Here is a 16,769-nt window from a genome sequence, read left to right as displayed (position 1 = left end):
ACAGGAGATAAGAGCCAATATTGAGTACTTAAGTGTATGCCAGGGGCTGAGTTCAAGTATTTCACCTATATCAACTTATTCTCACAAGCACCCCATGAGGTTGGTATTATTTCCATTTCACAAATGAGGAAACTGAGAGAGAGGTGGTTGAGTAAATTTGCCCAAGGTCACACGACTAGTAAATGGAAGAGCTGTAATTTAAACTCAGGAAGTCTGACGGATCACTCTTGACCACTTAAACAAAGGGGAAGGATTAGACAGACATAGGTTCTAAAGTGGCCTATAGGCCTTCCCTAAAAGAGGAAGAGATGGTAAAGGAGCACATTTTGGGAAGGCTTTGCAGGAGCTGAAAACTACATCCTGAAGAGATTAGGCTGCTGTGAATGGAAAAAAGGGTTACCACAGAATGAAGGCTTTTTGACCAAATGTTATTTCTGACTTTTTTTAAGGAAGATTAGCCCCGAGCCAACATCTGCCACCAATCCGTTTTTTTTTTCTTCCTGAGGAAAGCTGGCCCTGAGCTAACATCCGTGCTCATCTTCCTCTACTTTTTATGTGGGACACCTAACACAGCATGGCTTGCCAAGCGGTGCCATGTCCATACCTGGGATCCGAACCGGCGAACCACGGGCTGCCAAAGCAGAACGTGCGCACTTAACTGCTGTGCCACCGGGGCCAGCCCCTATTTTTGACCTCTTAATAGGACAATAGAACCCAGGAAGCAACCCTTACTGTTCATATTTATTTTTATAACCTTGGCACCTCAGCTTTAAGGGATGGAGGTGAACCACCTCCCTCACTTACGGTGGGATAGAGGAAGCAGAGGAAACTATGAGAACTTAACATGTGTGTTGGAGCCTATGAACACATTCACCAGGAATACAGCACTAGTCCAAGAGAAGCCTACCAATGTAAATGACCACTATAAAAGCAGGCAAAGAAATCAGAGAACGTCGGGATCAAAACATCTCTAAAAGGTTACCTACTTGAAGCTTTCCCTTTTCAAAACTCCAGTAACATGATGCACATACCACCAGACTGTTTCTTGCTTCTCTTCCTCTGTCCTCGCTGTTTCCTGTCTGGAATGCTACTCACCAAGCTCTTTCCTTGGCTAATTACCATAAAGCCTTTTAATACCCTACATAGGTTTCTCCTGGTAGCTGTCCTGAAGTCTTCTACTAGACTCTGAGTTCCTTGGAGGCAAAGACCGTGTCCTATTCATCTACATATTGTAGGTACCTGGCACAGAGTAAAGTATGCAATAATGCTTGCTGAATGAATAGAAAGGACATTCCTGCCAAGTGGATATCCACCTTTTTCACGAACACTTTTTGTGGTCGGATAGCATATAGTCCTTTAAATCTTACACCCCTACACCCAGGAGTGGAGTATGAATTCAATTATGTGTAAAAACGACCCCAACTGGGCTCCAGCGGTATCAGAGGCAAAGCATTTCCCCACAGTGTATCCTCTGGTGTGGTCAGGATCCTGAAGTTGACGTTTTAGTTCTCTTACCTCTGTCTGCAGAGTAACAGGAAGTCAGAGAGGGGCAGCTTCCTCGAAGTGAGTCACACAGTTTGTGGCTGGGGTGGGCCAGGAAATACTTAAGAGGCACATTCACAATAATGAGCTGCTATGTTCCAGTAATAATTAGAGTGCGTAAACTGGTGCCCTTATCAGCTGCTAATTCATACGAAGTATCATGGGGGAAGGAATCAAATCACACTGGAAGGACCCATTCAGCATCCTTTTTGTGTGTGTACACACACACACACACGCGTGTGCAGACTAGCAATACCATCCCAATAGGGCATAGAAAAGCTTATAGGGTTAGGAAGCTGAGGGTCATTTAGGCAAGCTCCATTTGAAGGCTATTTAAAGTCACAGGAGGAACAATTAAATCAATAAATAGGTAGTTTATTTATCATATTAATAACAATGATGGGTCAAATAATCAGGAATTCATCCAATCTGGCATGTACGGATGATGAAAATGAAAGGGGGCCTTTTTCCCCCCTCCCTCCCTCACCTTCATAAGTTTATATCTAAATTATGTGAGAATGATTCATACACACACCCATTATGAATCAGTATGGGAAATAATTTCAAGACCTTTGCTAGTCATGAAAGTGCAAGTTAAGCTCATGAAGTCTTAGTGGTGATTAAGTCAGCTGACCACAGTAAGCAGAGAATGTCTGGTTCAATTTTTACACCTAAAGTCAAAGTTCAAGAAAGCCAGCTAAGATTTCAACTTAAAAAGCAGTGAAGACAGAAAGGCAACATACATAAAAATAGACACACACAGTCTTGTATGCTCTGCCCCCCAAACTTCACTTTCACACCCCAGTGTGAGAATCTGCCATGCAACACGGAGAAAGAATCATAAGGGATATAAAGAAAGGACACAGGCCAGAGGGTCTCCTGGGTTCCCTGAAATCAGGAGCAAAGGAGAGTTAGGTGGCAAATATAAATAATGACCAAGTCTATCAGAATCACCCAGTCAGCATGGCTAACTAGAACTGTGATTTTCAAAACACAGCAGGAAGGAAGGAGAAAAAACCCTCAGGAAGCTACAGATGCTTCTGCCCAAGTCAGTATATCTGCTTTCACAGAGGACCTGGAGACAAGCCCCTACACTAACCTGAGGCAACAGATTTTCTCCTCTCTATGCCACCACTTGGGGTGGTATTCCAGACAAGAGTACACAGTTTTCAGTTTTGTGTTTTTGTTTTTAAGCAAGATTTAATTAAACTGCACGGCATCCAGAAGAAATGTAACCAAAGAATCCAACCTGAGACCAGATTATACATTGTAGAGGGGTAAAAAAATCAATGCTAACTGGGAGAGGGAGCGCTGTAATCAGAAATATAACTCCAAAATAAATCATACAATAAATTATTTTTTTAAAAGAAAAGAAACTGATCCACATGCAAAGATGGGCACACACATACGCACACACGCTCTTCACAAATGTCACTCTGGTCTTTTATTCAGTGTTGACTATGACTTCCATGCTGGTTGCCATGGGGAAGGACAAAGGTTAGACGTGAAAAAAGAAGGCTCAGCCCCTCTGTCACCAGAGGAATGAGATTTAAGACAATTAAAGAGGGAACCCACTAGCTTGTTGGAAACAAAAGCGGAAAGAAGGAAACAGCAGTTATCAAGGAAGATTTTAATTGCTTTAAAGAGGGAGAGAGGAAGAAAGCACAGAAATCTAACACAAGTAAAGGCACAATGAACGCGGAGTTGAATGGAACCAAACCCTTCCTTCGGTTAAACAGTTACCCTTTTTTTATATGTGTTTTGAAGGTGGTTGTAGTTTTGTTTCATTTTGTTTTTAAGAGATGAGTCTTGAAGGCAGAGTTGTAATGCCTCCTATTCCCTAAATTAGGGTGGTTTACAGAAAACCATCTTGACCACATAGCCAGGGACTGAGATTCAACAGGGAAAGAAAGACTACAACTGGAATGTGAAGAATTTGATTTGCAGTTGATTGTAGGTTGGGTTTCCAGAAAGACAGACAGCTCAGTGTAGTGTGATCAAAGGGCCTCAGATGCCCTATACTCCACCCCCAGAACGTCGAAGAAGGGAAGGACCCTGGAGTCACACTTCTCCCCCACTCCCATAAGCACTCAGCCTACAGATTCAAGTGATCAGGAGAATTAAAACACACCCCAACCCTGAGTTGCTCCGTAGCAAGTCTATTTACAATTTTTTCTCACCTCTCTCTGGAGGTAAATCTGGGTTTCAAGTTGGGAAGCTATGGGGTGAGAGGATGCCCCCAGTGCAATGGCCAATGGCTAGTCTCCTTGCCTCTGCCGGTTGGGAGGGCTGGGGTGAATTGCTGGAGACAGCAGCCTCACATCCATTGGGTGGGGTAGCCCTAAGTGCTCTCACTCTGCGGGCCCAGGCTGTGAAAATGCCATCATTTTCTCTGCAGCAGGAGTAAATCCCCACAATAGAGAAAATCACACCTGGAATATCAAAGTGTTTTGATCCAGGTTTGGTGACTAGAGAAGAGGGGGAAGAGGGGCATCTAGCTCATTTAAAAACTTGGAAGCCACTGCCCCCCTTCCCAGAAAGGGCGGTAAGAAATAATTAAGCTTTTTCCCACTGGAGAAAAACATCATAAAACCAAACCCACACAAGGGCTTTTAACACAGCTTCCTGATGCTTAGTTGGGCAATGTCTCTTCCTTCTAGGAAAGGATAAGGGGATTAATGGGACTGGGCAACAGCCTCAACATGAGACCACCCAATCTGCCACTGAAGAGACGATATTCCCACAAGCAGATAAAAAGAGCAGTTTAAAAGGTGAGAAGTTTTAGTGCTCTTGCAGCCAGCCCACCTTAAACCTATATTACAAGCTTTTTACAACATACAAAATAGATCAATAACTATGAGGATCACATTCCCATTCTTCAATAGTAAATATACATGACAAATCTGTTACTAACAGAGGGACCAAATAATGTATAAGGCAAAGACATTTAAGTAGGTACTGTGTCATCAACATGTTCTGAAGAAGAAAATCCACCTGACTAGATCTAGGCTAGGCCTTTTCTCATGAGGCCCAGAAAATGAAAATACAATCAATACCCACTGACACAGTCCAAATGTAGTGGAGTATGAGGAGCAGCAGGTCATAGGGAAGATAGCCCCAGTGAAAAGCTGGGGTTTGGCTTTTACTTGTGATACTTATTTTGATGCTCTATGTCTGAGTAAAGGGGGAAAAAAGATACACTTTGATAAAATTGTACAAAGGCATCAACTCCCATTTAAAAAATAAATGGGAAGGTTTCACAGTCCAAGTTCAATAACTGGTCAGTATCTACCCTGGAACTCTGCTGCACTATCAACTCTGTACTCTCTCCTTTTCCCTCCACCAGCATCCCCTCTCACAGCTCTACTGGCTTCAGGATGCTGGGGATACTGCTGGAAGATAACTGCTAACGGATTTTAAAAGTAGAATAATAAATAAAGAATGACTGGAAAAGTTTGGTGACAGACCTAATCATGGTTTGCCCCAAGAGTCACTGTGGTCCAGGGGATGGCAAAGGATAGCAGCCCCACACAAATAAGCCAAGGTGAGCCCTCTCTCATCTAGTATTGGGAAGACTTGGGGTTCACCGGGCACCGTGCACAGATCCTTAGTCTGCAATCCAATAGACTGGAAAAGTGCCTAAGGTGGTTTAAGCCTGTGATGTATCTGGCGAAGTTTTTAAATTGACTTTCCCTACCCATTTCAAGGAATAGCCATGTCCTCTCTGCAAGCTTGGAGCAGTCTCTACACTTGGCAAGAGCTGTAGCAAACCAAACCATCTGGTGTGTGGAGCTCAGGAGCCTCATCCTGCTTTTGGAGAAGGAGAAGTCCTTGTCCCATCATTCAAGCTCAGTTCCTACATAGGGAACCTCCATTTTCTCTGTGCTCTTTACCTAGGAACTTGGAAGATGAAGAAACAACATACTGCTGGCTGCCAAGGAAGATCAATTGGACTAGGCACACCTCACCAAAGTCTCTGTGCTTCTTGGCACAGAGGAATCTTTGACTACCCCCATAGACTTCCTCGCCCTTCTCTATTTCTGTGTTGTTAACCCCTGCAGTCTTGCGAAGGCAAGGGTGGTAGAGAAAGGAACAGCAAGAGCCCGCCCAGTCAGATGGGCTGTGAACTTCAGAATGAGCAGGCCTTAGTTAAAGTCTTTCGTAGCCCACAGAGCTGCTCCCTTCCAGGAGGTGCTTCACTCTTCCCTTCGTTGTCATCCTGGAGCACCCACCAGGGGCTGAAGTTTCTAGACAGGACTGAAAGGGCCAGTGGCCTTCAGGGCCAGTCAGAAAAGACTGAGGAAGGCTCAAGATTAAGGCCAAGGTCCTCTTCCTGTACCCCACTGGAGGTTTTTTGGATTTGTGAATCTGGAAGGAATGAATGAATGAAAGTGACTTTTCTCTTGGGAGGTGAGGGGAAGGAGGAAAAAGATCCCTCAGTCTCAGCACCCTGAGGAAACGGGGCAGGGAGGCCCAGAGGACTCAGATGGCCCCTGGTCCCTTTGCTTCAGAGGAACTGACTAGCTCCAAAAGGATCCCCAGTTTATTTCATCCTCTCTTTTTATTAGATGTTTAGTTCAACTGATTAGTATTTAGTGTTTATATCCAACTTATCCCTGGGGTGGAGTCATGGGGTGAGAGCAAAATCAAAACACCCCTAAAAATAAAGCAGACCCATTTCCTTGAGCTTTCTTCAAACTTGACCTTTAAAACAGATCACTTCTCTGCAAACTCCTTTCCTGTTTCACTAAAAATGCCCACTCCCCAGAAGTCCTGGCCATGCCAGCCTCCAGCCTCCCAAATGATGAAATCTAATACATACCCACCAAGTTCCCCCCACAGTGGTAGGAGGATGTAGGAGTACCATTCTCCATCCTGCCCCAACAATGAGTTAATTCATCACAACAAGGCACCTTTCCCCAAGAGGAAAGCAGGAGACATGGAAGCTTTTTCCTCATCTGGCTAGCAGGGCTTGCTAGAGGAGGGATGGAGGCAGGGTTTGAGACCCTACTGTCAATATAAAGAGTCCGATCACCAAGTCGAGAGACGAGATGCATAGATGGAGGTGAGCAGGGAGGAAGCCTGGAGTCTAGAGGTTGGCTGCACTGGAGAAACACGTTAGGAGCTCTCATGCAGGTTTCAGGGGAATGGAAGGGACCATCTGAGAAGAGGAGAGGGTCCATCCTTTTCCTGAGGAACAGGACCAAGCCAGGCTTCACCTGAGAATGGGTGGCAGAGGCGGGGCTCCACGGGCAGCTGAAAAAAATAAAATAAAAATAATGCACACAAGGTCACTCACCAGACCCTGAATAACCCAAACATTCCTGAAATGAGCGACAGGCTCTTTATGCTAACCTTTACAACTTGGGGACTATGTTTTGTTGTTTTTTTAAGAAAATGAAGATGAGGAAAAGCAATTTTTAACCTAAGAAAAGGACACCAATTCTACATTCTATGCACTTATGGAAAAATTTTCATCACTACTCCTCTCACCTCGGTTTGTTTTGCTGGGATATATTCTCTGAAAGTGTTTATATTCTTCTGGAGCAGGAAAGTCTTCTACTGGGTGGAAAGAATACTTTGACTCAAAATCATCTGTGAAAGGAACAGAATATTAATTCCTATCACCCTTTCTTGTGAGCCCACACGCCTCTGTACCACTTCTGATCTTCCCTTTACTAGTCTCTCATGCATTCGGATGTACTATGAGGGCCTGCCTTGCCCTGTAAACCAAGGTGCCTGAGGACAGTAACAGCATCACTCCATGTGCCTCATATGCAAAGAGGACGTGCTCAAAAGCTCTTTACATTAAAGAATGAGTCTTTGAGCTGATTCTTTAAATCCTCCTATCAAAAATCAGGCACACAACAGGAAAGGAGCCCAGCTGTTTGCATGAGAGCAGAAAGAAATTATGGTTCTGTGTTTCTATAACATAGTCATCTTACAGAATATCACCATGGGAAACCAAATGAACTGAATCCACAAATTTGTAGAAATTAACCTAAAATGGGAATATTTGTCACCAGCCAGTGAGAGATCTGATTAGATAATTCTCTTTTTGGCCCAGGTCACTCTCATTTAGGTCTGCAACACAGTTGGGAGAGCCATCCCATGACCCCCACTCGCACTTTCCACAGCTCCTCTACAGGAAGGCTCAAATCTTCTAGTTGTATAGCTCGATCACATTCCAAAGGACATATCTTCAAAGCAAAAACTCTGGTCCACCTAATAGGAACAGACTAGAGCAGGGGCAGAGAAGAGTCAACTATAAAAGAATCTAGAGTGTTAGGGCTGACAGAGGCCATATAGATCTTTCCAGGGGTCCTCAACAGAGGGTCTAACATACCCTCTGGACAACCTTTGCCTGGGGCTCCATCCAGGATCTAATGAATTAGAATCTCTTAGGTGTAGCCCAAGCTTCATTTACAACTTTGGAAAATTTAAGCTGATACACTCATAATCTAGTCAACCTCCTTGTTTCACAGATAGGGAAGTGACTTCCTCAAAGTAACCCAACTAGTTAGTAGCTTTGGATTACTAGATAAATGTTGTGCACAGTGTTTAGTTTTGTTTTTAAAGGGTCAGAAAGGAGCTCTTCTTCCTAAGAGAATACATAAGTCCTATCTGAATAATCCTAAAGAGGATAAGTCTCTGACCTAAAAGCTAACCACAGATATGGGTGGCTTTAGAGTTAGCACGACACTTGCTGATTTTACTTCAATCTTTTCCAAAGCCTATTCCATGCCTAGAATTCGCATACGGAAAGGGATGTCAATAAACAGGGCCTGGAAGTCTGAGGTGAAGTCAGGAGAGGAACAGCTGTGAATGGAGGATACAGAGTGATCATCCCACTCTACAGTAGCCACTGGAATTAGCAACGTCACCACTGGAACTATGAGACTAAAACAGCGAACTAGCTACTCACCCAAGAAAGATCGAACAGTGGTAATTGAATCTCTGTGGCCATTCCTCAGGGGTGGTGGAGGAGGAGGGGGTGGCCCAGCTGGCGTCCTGGAGGGCGGAGGTGGGGGCTTTCCTCGGCTCAGGGGCTCTGACCCATGCATTCGGTATGGTGGCGGGGGAGGAGGAGCGTCCCTGGCACCATTTCGGATCATGGGTGGAGGGGGTGGAGGAGCTGCAATTAAAATCCAGAGCAGTTAAGTTTGGATGTAGAGATGGTGAGGAGTAGAGGGATTTGAGAGACACGGACTAAAAGAGTGCCTGGGTGCTTTCCCAAAGAACTGGGCTCTGTGAGCCTCTGTGCAGCATGTTAAATAGCGTATTCACACTCCTCTCATCCCCACTTCTTTAACAGCATCACTATTCTTCCAGAAACCGAAGTTCAGAATAAAGGTATGACCCTTTTTCATTTCCCATGAGAAGTCAGTCAGGAACTCTACCTATGTTTTTTTTTTTTTTGCTTTTCCTCCCCAAATCCCTCCAGTACACAGCTGTATATTTTAGTTGTGGGTCTAGCTGTGGCACGTGGGACACCGCCTCAACATGGCCTGAAGAGCAGTGCCACGTCCATGCTCAGGATTCGAACCAGTGAAATCCTGGGCTACCGAAGCTGAGGGTGTGGACTTAACCACTCAGCCACGGAGCCGGCCCCTCTACCCATTCTTGATGATTTTTTTCCTGCTTTTCCATGCCTTCCTCCACAGTTCAGGGTCTTCTCATATTTAGCCTGTTCCACTGCAAAAAGCCTCCCAAATGTTCTCTTGGCTTCTAATCTCTTACCTTTCCAATCCACTCTGCATACCACCAACTCACTAATCTCCCCAAAATAACTTGCCCAAACTTTTTCAAGGCCTTTGCATTTCCTACATCCCCAACTGGGTCTCATCCAATTATCCTCCTTTTTTACACTGTAACCTCCCCATCGGTCAGCCTGATCTCACCTTCTCTTATTCCTTTCTTAATTCCTAGGCTGGGCTGGGTAGCCTCTTCTGCACTTCCACTGTCGCCTCTGTAACTCTCTACCACTCTGCTATACTGAATTATAATTATTCATTACATGTGCTTCTTTCCCAGTACACTGTGTGTATTCCTTAAAGTCAGGGCAGTGTCCATTCATTGGTGTTCCCAAGCTTAGCTGAATGTACAGCACAAGGGAAGTACCCAAACGACGTTTGCTGAATAAACCAAATTAGATATGTTTTGCTCTTGTGACTCCCTCACAATACTCTGAAATAGCGTGCCTCTTCCCTTACTACCAAATCCTACCTATCCTTTAAGGTTCAACTCAAGTCCCATCTTCTCCAGGTTTTCCCAAAGCAATCCACTCTATTCTGAGCCCCTCCTTCTTTGCTCTCCCACAGCATATATAGGTTACGTCACTTATTCTAGCATTTAATAGCACAGACTAAAATGAAATACATTTGAGGAAGTTACGTATCTCCAAGGAAAGTCATGTTGCTCAAAAAAATTGGCAATACCTCTTTTGGAACTGCCTCCAAACCCAGTTCATCAGACAGATCCATAAATATTATTATATGATAGCTAGACATCTCTGAGGTCGCCCCACCAACAACAACAAAAATATTCGTACCTACGTCTGACTCTGCTTTTTGGCCATTTTCAAAAGTCACATTCATCCATAAAAGAGAAAACTTTGCCACCAAGTTGGAGGTAATGTCAAAAGCCTATTTGAAGAAATGGCGGCATCATTGGAATAGGTTCTAATGTGTTTAAGTTGTATTACTTCTATGCTCTACATTAACAATAACAGTAGCTACCACTTGTTTGGTATCCATTATGTTCCAGGCACTCTCCTGGGTGCTTTATATGCATTAAATCTTAAAAAATTCTGGGGCCTGCAACGTCGGACTGAACGAGGGGACGCAAGAGAGGCAGGCCGGAGCCACTGCCGTCGCCATGACGCGCGGTAACCAGCGCGAGCTCGCCCGCCAGAAGAATATGAAAAAGCAGAGCGACTCGGGTAAGGGAAAGCGCCGAGATGACGGGCTTTCTGCTGCCGCCCGCAAGCAGAGGGACTCGGAGATCGTGCAGCAGAAGCAGAAAAAGGCAAACGAGAAGGAGGAGGAACCCAAGTAGCTTTGTGGCTTCGTGTCCAACCCTCTTGCCCTTCGCCTGTGTGCCTGGAGCCAGTCCCACCACGCTCGCGTTTTCTCCTGTAGTGCTCACAGGTCCCAGCACCGATGGCATTCCCTTTGCCCTGAGTCTGCAGCGGGTCCCTTTTGTGTTTCCTTGCCCTCAGGTAGCCTCTCTCCCCCTGGGCCACTCCTGGGGGTGAGGAGGTTACCCATTCCCAGTGTTTTTTATTCCTGTGGGGCTCACCCCAAAGTATTAAAAGTAGCTTTGTAAGTCAAAAAAAAAAAAATTCTTACAGTCACCCCTGCAAAGTACGTGGTATTGTCTCCACTTCACAGATGAGGAAACTGGGACTCAGGTTGTCTAAGGTCACAGAACTAATACAAACAGACTCAGCACATGTCTGCTCTTCCCCTCCCCCACACTGCTCTTTCCATAACTGCCACAAGTATTATGTATCTTATCTCCCCAACAAATTTACAGCCCAGTGAGAAGGCAGTGCATCTTGTGGTACCTAGGCCATGTCCAATAAATAGTTGTTACCTAAATAGTACATGGAGAGACTACTTGGCGTAACAGACAACACCATTTTAGTAATAAAAGTACATCTTATTATTCTTCCTGAATTACTATCAGAATCTCTACAGAGTGACTACAGTTAAGCATGTAACAGTAATGGGATGATGCATATATATAACGGGTCCAGCACTGCAGGCTAAAAAATTTTAGTTTTTGCTTCCTATAAGACACACCCAAAATGTCAACTCTCCCTCACTCTTTTTTTTTTTAAAGATTTTATTTTTTTCGTTTTTCTCCCCAAAGCCCCCTAGTACATAGTTGTATATTCTTCGTTGTGGGTCCTCCTAGTTGTGGCATGTGGGACGCTGCCTCAGCATGGTTTGATGAGCAGTGCCATGTCCGCGCCCAGGATTCCAACCGATGAAACACTGGGCCGCCTGCAGCGGAGCGCGTGAACTTAACCACTCGGCCACGGGGCCAGCCCCTCTCCCTCACTCTTTTTAAGGTCTCTTTAAGTATGTACAGTGGCCATTAGAGGCAATAATTAAAGAGAAATCTCCTTAACACCTCCCAGCAGCTCTCTGAGCCTTGTTTTCATTCCAAATCTGCCCAAACCAAAGGTCTTTCAGGTCATCCTCAAAATATCTCCCTAAAACCCAGATTTCTCAGGATCCTAAGAGCTTGTCTGTATTGCCAGGGCAGGGCAAGACAGAGTAAGGCAGACAGAATTAGCTAGGCTCAAAAGGATACCAGCTGGACACTTGGCAGGTGGCAGTGATTAAAGCCAACCTGGCCTGGCAAAACAGAGCAGGGCCAGTCATCCCAACCAGGTTCCACCATCTCCAATAAGTTTCTGAGCTCTTTGCCATATCCAGTTTTAAGACTGTTTCAAGTGACAGAATCAGAACCCAAGACCCTAAGAAACCAGTTTGTAAAAAAACCTTGGGGTGGGAGATCACCTTTTGTACTCTAAGATAAACCCAATTTTGAGGAAAGCATGATGGTATTGATTCTTTTGGAAAAAAAAAATTCCTTTAAAAATAGACAGTGTAGGAGCTGGCCCAGTGGCATAGTGGTCAAGTCCGCACGCTCCACTTCAGTGGCCCGGGGTTCACAGGTTCGGATCCCAGGTGCATACCTAGTGCTGCTTATCAAGCCATGCTGTGGCAGGCGTCCCACATATAAAATAGAGGAAGATGGGCACAGATGTGAGCTCAGGGCAAATCTTCCTCCGGAAAAAAAAAAAGATAGTGTTTTACTCTCCAAAGGAAAAAATTCAGGAACCAATTCTATGAACCAATAATGTGGGATTTCTTTGGTCCCTACGTACCCTGAAAAGACAAAAGACTCCCTACTCTTTCAAATGTAAATAATTCATATGAAAACAAAAGTATATTATCACATAATATTGTCATAACATTATTTAATAACAGAGATAAGTCCATGAACTACCTGGAAGTCCTTTGCATAAAACCACTCACATTCATCAGTATACTACAAAGCACTTTCATATATACTTTGATTTACAACCACCTCTGAAAGTACTATGAACACCATTTTACAGATGGGGAAACAAACTCAGAGAATCAGAGTGATCTTCCCAATGTCACACAACAAAGAGAGCCAATACTCAAAAGATCTGACTAAAATAACTCAATTTCTTTCCAGTGTGTCATTCTTAAGAATTGCTGCTCTGGTTACTGACGAGGAAGCAGACTGAGGCCTCTACCAGCCCTCAAAGTTGGAGATGCCCAACAGACAGAAGAACAGGGTTCATAACTTCACATTTTCCTAAAGAAACCACAAAGAAAGAACTGAGAAATGGAAAGCAAGAAGTACGCAGACATTTAAAACTACTCAGTTCAATGCAGAGAAATTACATTTTTCTCCACTTCTAGTCCTGGATAGCGTTGGAAAGATATGGGCACTGCTCGGATAAAGGGTCTTTCAAAAATCCCTAAGTTAAAATCAAAAAACTTGATTTTAACTTTTTTTTAAAAAAAGTTAACAAAAGTTAACAAAAGTTAAGGTGGTGCAGTGGTTAAGTTTGCACATTCCACTTCAGTGGCCCGGAGTTTGCTGGTTCGGATCCCGGGTGCGGACATGGCACTGCTTGGCAAGCCATGCTGTGATAGGTGTCCCACAGATAAGGTAGAGGAAGATGGGCACAGTTGTTAGCTCAGGGCCAGTCTTCCTCAGTAAAAAGAGGAGGACTGGCTGTGGATGTTAGCTCAGGGCTAATCTTCCTCAAAACGAAAAAATAATAATTTTAAACCTAAACTTTGTAGAATCAAAGTCCACTTTAGGACTGTATCCTTACAGCTAAAGCCAGGGAGACACGGGATCAGGAACACAGCAGGCTACTGCACAAGTGCCTTATGTTAGACTGCCAGCTCCTACACTACAAATCTCTATGTACCTAACCAAGCAGCAGGACAAGTTAATGCGCTTTTAATACAGGCTTCTTGAGGACAGAACTTCTTAATCAATGATCTATACCTGCAGTGACTGATTGTTTAAAATAAAAGCTCAAAAGCCATTTGTGGAAGGTGTGGCTCAAAGCCCAATGATACAAGAGGATATGGAAGCCAAAATTCCTGGTTCTAAGAAGGTCCTAGACAGCCGTCATGGTCTCCTTCACCCTCTAATTTGTCATGCTATTTTGTAAAAAGATTATACAACCTCGTCTACCTTTTCTAGGGTTCCTTAATCCCCTCCTCACCCATTTTAGGGCTATGGCCCATTGTTACAATCACTCCCTTACACACTCCCTTGCCCAACTCTCCCCTAAAAAATGCTAACTCTGGTTAAATACAACTCTGCCCCTACTCAGTACCTGCACATGCACAGCTGAACACACACCTCACTTTAAATGTATGGTCCCTAATCTCGAGTGGCCCTTCCTGTGGCTGGTTATCCTAGTACACTTCCCTACTCCATTCACTCTCGCACACTTCCAGATGACCACTTCATGCCCTTTTCTCTCTCTCACATCTCCCTCTTCTTCCCTTCCCTCATTCACAGCAGATGTCTTTGCTATCACACCAAGAAAACAGAAGCAAATCAGAAGAAACTTTCCACATGCTCCTATCACTACGTCCACCTACCCACTTGCTTCTATGCCTCTATGCTTTGCCTTCCCTCCTGTTACCACAGAAGAACTGTGTTCTTATCTAAGATCAACCCCTTATCTATGAATCAGATTCCATTCCTTCTTGCCTCCTCAAGGACATTACTCAGGAAATTTTCCCCCTCTCTACTGGATCATTCCACCAGTATACAGATGGTGAAGTCTCTTTCCTCTTGGAGGGGGGGACCCAATCTTCAATCCCACATCCTTCTCCAGCAACCATTCATCTGCACCCCCACTCCCCTCTACAGCAAACTCCCTAAGGGATGTCTATATTGCTATCTCCAATTCCTCTTCTCCTATCCCTGCGTTCTTGAGCCCATCCCAATTAGACTTCCACCATCACCCTTCCTCTACCATTCTACTAAAACTACTCAAAAGGGTCCCATGTTGTTTGGGGGTCCCTCAAAAAGACTCCCCTGTTGCCAAGATCAATGTCATTCTTAGTCTTCAACTTACCTGACTCATCTGCAGCACTGGACACAGTTGATCACTCACTCTATCTTGGAGTTTTTCCATCACTCTCCTGGTGTCCCTCCCTCCTTCCTCACTAGAGACTCTTTCTCAGCTTCCTCTGCTTGCTGTTCTTCACCTCTGTGACCTCAGGTCTCAGATCTCCTCTCTATTTATATTCACTTCCTAGGTGATCTCACCCAGTATGTGGCTTTCAATATCATTCAAATTTCTCTCTCTAGCCAGACCTCTCATCTGAACTTCCCTTCTGAGTTTGATAGCCAATCACCAATTCAGTATTTCCTCTTGGATGCCTAACAGGTATCTCAAATTTGACTTGTTCTCCCTTCCCCCAAACCTGCTGTGGTCCTACCCACCTGCCCAGTTTATTGCAACAGCCTCCTAAGTGGTCTCCTTTTGCCACCTTTGTCCTCCTGCAAGTCTGTTCTCAATGCAGGAGCTAGTGATCTTTTGAGAAGGTCAATCAATCCTACTCCCCTATTCCAACCCTTCCAGCGGCTCCTTATCTCACACAGAGTACAACCCAAAGTCTTTACAAAGTCCTACAATGTTCTCCCATGGAAATCTAGCTCTTTGACCTCCGAGTCCCGACACTCTCCCTCTCCCTCATTCTAGTCCTGCCACAATGGTCTCCTTGCTGTCCTCAGTCTCATGGCCTTTGCGTTTGCTTTCTCGATGCCTGCTTAGCTTACGCCCTCACTTTCTTCAGGTCTTTGCCAAACTGTCACTTTATCAGTAAGCCCTTCCCTGACCCTACTTCACTCCCCACCTCTGCAACTGAAAATATCATCACTCCATCCCCACCCTAGTATATCCTAATCCCCTTCTCTGCTTTGTATTTCTCTAAAGCACCTACATACTATGTATTTACACATTTTTTTACTAATTTATTTGCTTGACTGTCCAAGAGAACAGGAATTTTTTGTCTTTTCTATTTATTGCTGTTTCCCTAACAACACAGTCCAAACACATAAAAAGGCACTCAATAAACCTGATGAATGAGTAAGTGAATTCTTATTCTCTTCAGTCACTGAAGGAGAGCTTTGGGGAAAAGGTTGAAGAGAAAAGATAAACTCAACTTTCTGTAAGAAAGGGAAAAAAGGTGTCTCCAGGCACTTACCTGCTCCCCGACTGGGAGGGTCTCGGGCTGGAGGAGGAGGCCTATTACTCTGTAAAGAAGGGGAAGCTGAGGTGGGTGGAGGAGGTGCCGGGCCTCTGACAGGCCCTGCTGTCTTCCTATGCAAAGAATTGTGTCTCTGTGGCAGCTCAGGGGCTGACTCATTAGTGGGACTGGAGGGTCCATTGGGGACCCCAGGAGGCTGGCGGTAAGGCGGAGGAGGAGGGGCCAGAGACTGGCCACTTGGTCCCGTTCTGATATTCACAGGGGAAGGAGGTGGTTTGACTGGGGGTGGAGCAGGAGGTCCCTCTCGACCAGGGTGAAGCCTTTGTCCAGGCGTGGGTGGCAAGGGTTTCTCTCTGTTGTAGGCTGGGGCTTTGTTGCTGTGCATAGGCAGAGGTGTAGAGGGTGCATTGGCACGCCGCCCTGGGGGTGGCGGAGGAGGAGCAGAGGAGCTGTGCTTCATGCCCGTACTGCTGGTAGTATTAGGCCGGGAGAGGTCTGGTAATGAGGGTCTCTGCATCCGGGGCAGTTCTGGGAGAGAGGCTCGGCTGTTGTCAGTATCATCTTGAGGGCGCCCGCTGGCTGTAGACACTGGAGGCCTTGGAGCAGCAGCTCGAGAACTGGGGACCTGTAGAGCTGGCTTACCAGCTAGGTTCTCTACAAACACACCAGACAGCACTGGGTCAACAGAGCCAGATATATGTTGGTCAGTATCCCTACTTCACCCAGCCTCCTAGAGCAATCAGCATGGTAGCAGGGAAAGTACCTGTATAGTTCTGGGTTTTAATCTGGTTTTAGGCTCAGGGCCCATTAACAAATACTGCTGATATAAGCTGAATACATTTTTATTTAATTCCTCAGCTTTTGCTTTATTCCATTCTATAACTCCTCCCCTCCTTCCTTGCCTCCTTCCTACCACCTCTACCACAC

General features: G+C 45.0%; 1 protein-coding gene across 4 annotated transcripts in view; it reads right to left on the bottom strand.

Annotated features, from left to right (window-relative positions):
* Positions 1-2,963: 2,963 nt before the first annotated feature.
* WIPF2 (WAS/WASL interacting protein family member 2) overlaps positions 2,964-16,769 on the bottom strand; it is a 41,811-nt gene continuing 28,005 nt past the window's right edge. For all 4 annotated transcript variants that reach the window (XM_046675165.1, XM_046675166.1, XM_046675167.1 and 1 more), the window contains 4 exons: positions 15,840-16,496; positions 8,468-8,677; positions 7,036-7,137; positions 2,964-6,798 (listed from right to left, as the gene is read on the bottom strand). In XM_046675165.1, the coding sequence (XP_046531121.1) occupies positions 6,758-6,798; positions 7,036-7,137; positions 8,468-8,677; positions 15,840-16,496 (1,010 nt within the window). In that variant the 3' untranslated portion in view covers positions 2,964-6,757. The remainder of the gene's footprint in view (positions 6,799-7,035; positions 7,138-8,467; positions 8,678-15,839; positions 16,497-16,769) is intronic.

This window comes from Equus quagga, chromosome 11, assembly GCF_021613505.1.
Source record: "Equus quagga isolate Etosha38 chromosome 11, UCLA_HA_Equagga_1.0, whole genome shotgun sequence".
Taxonomy (NCBI): domain Eukaryota; kingdom Metazoa; phylum Chordata; class Mammalia; order Perissodactyla; family Equidae; genus Equus; species Equus quagga.
The sequence above is the reverse complement of the archived record's forward strand: the minus strand, read 5'-3'. Positions and strand labels throughout refer to the sequence as shown.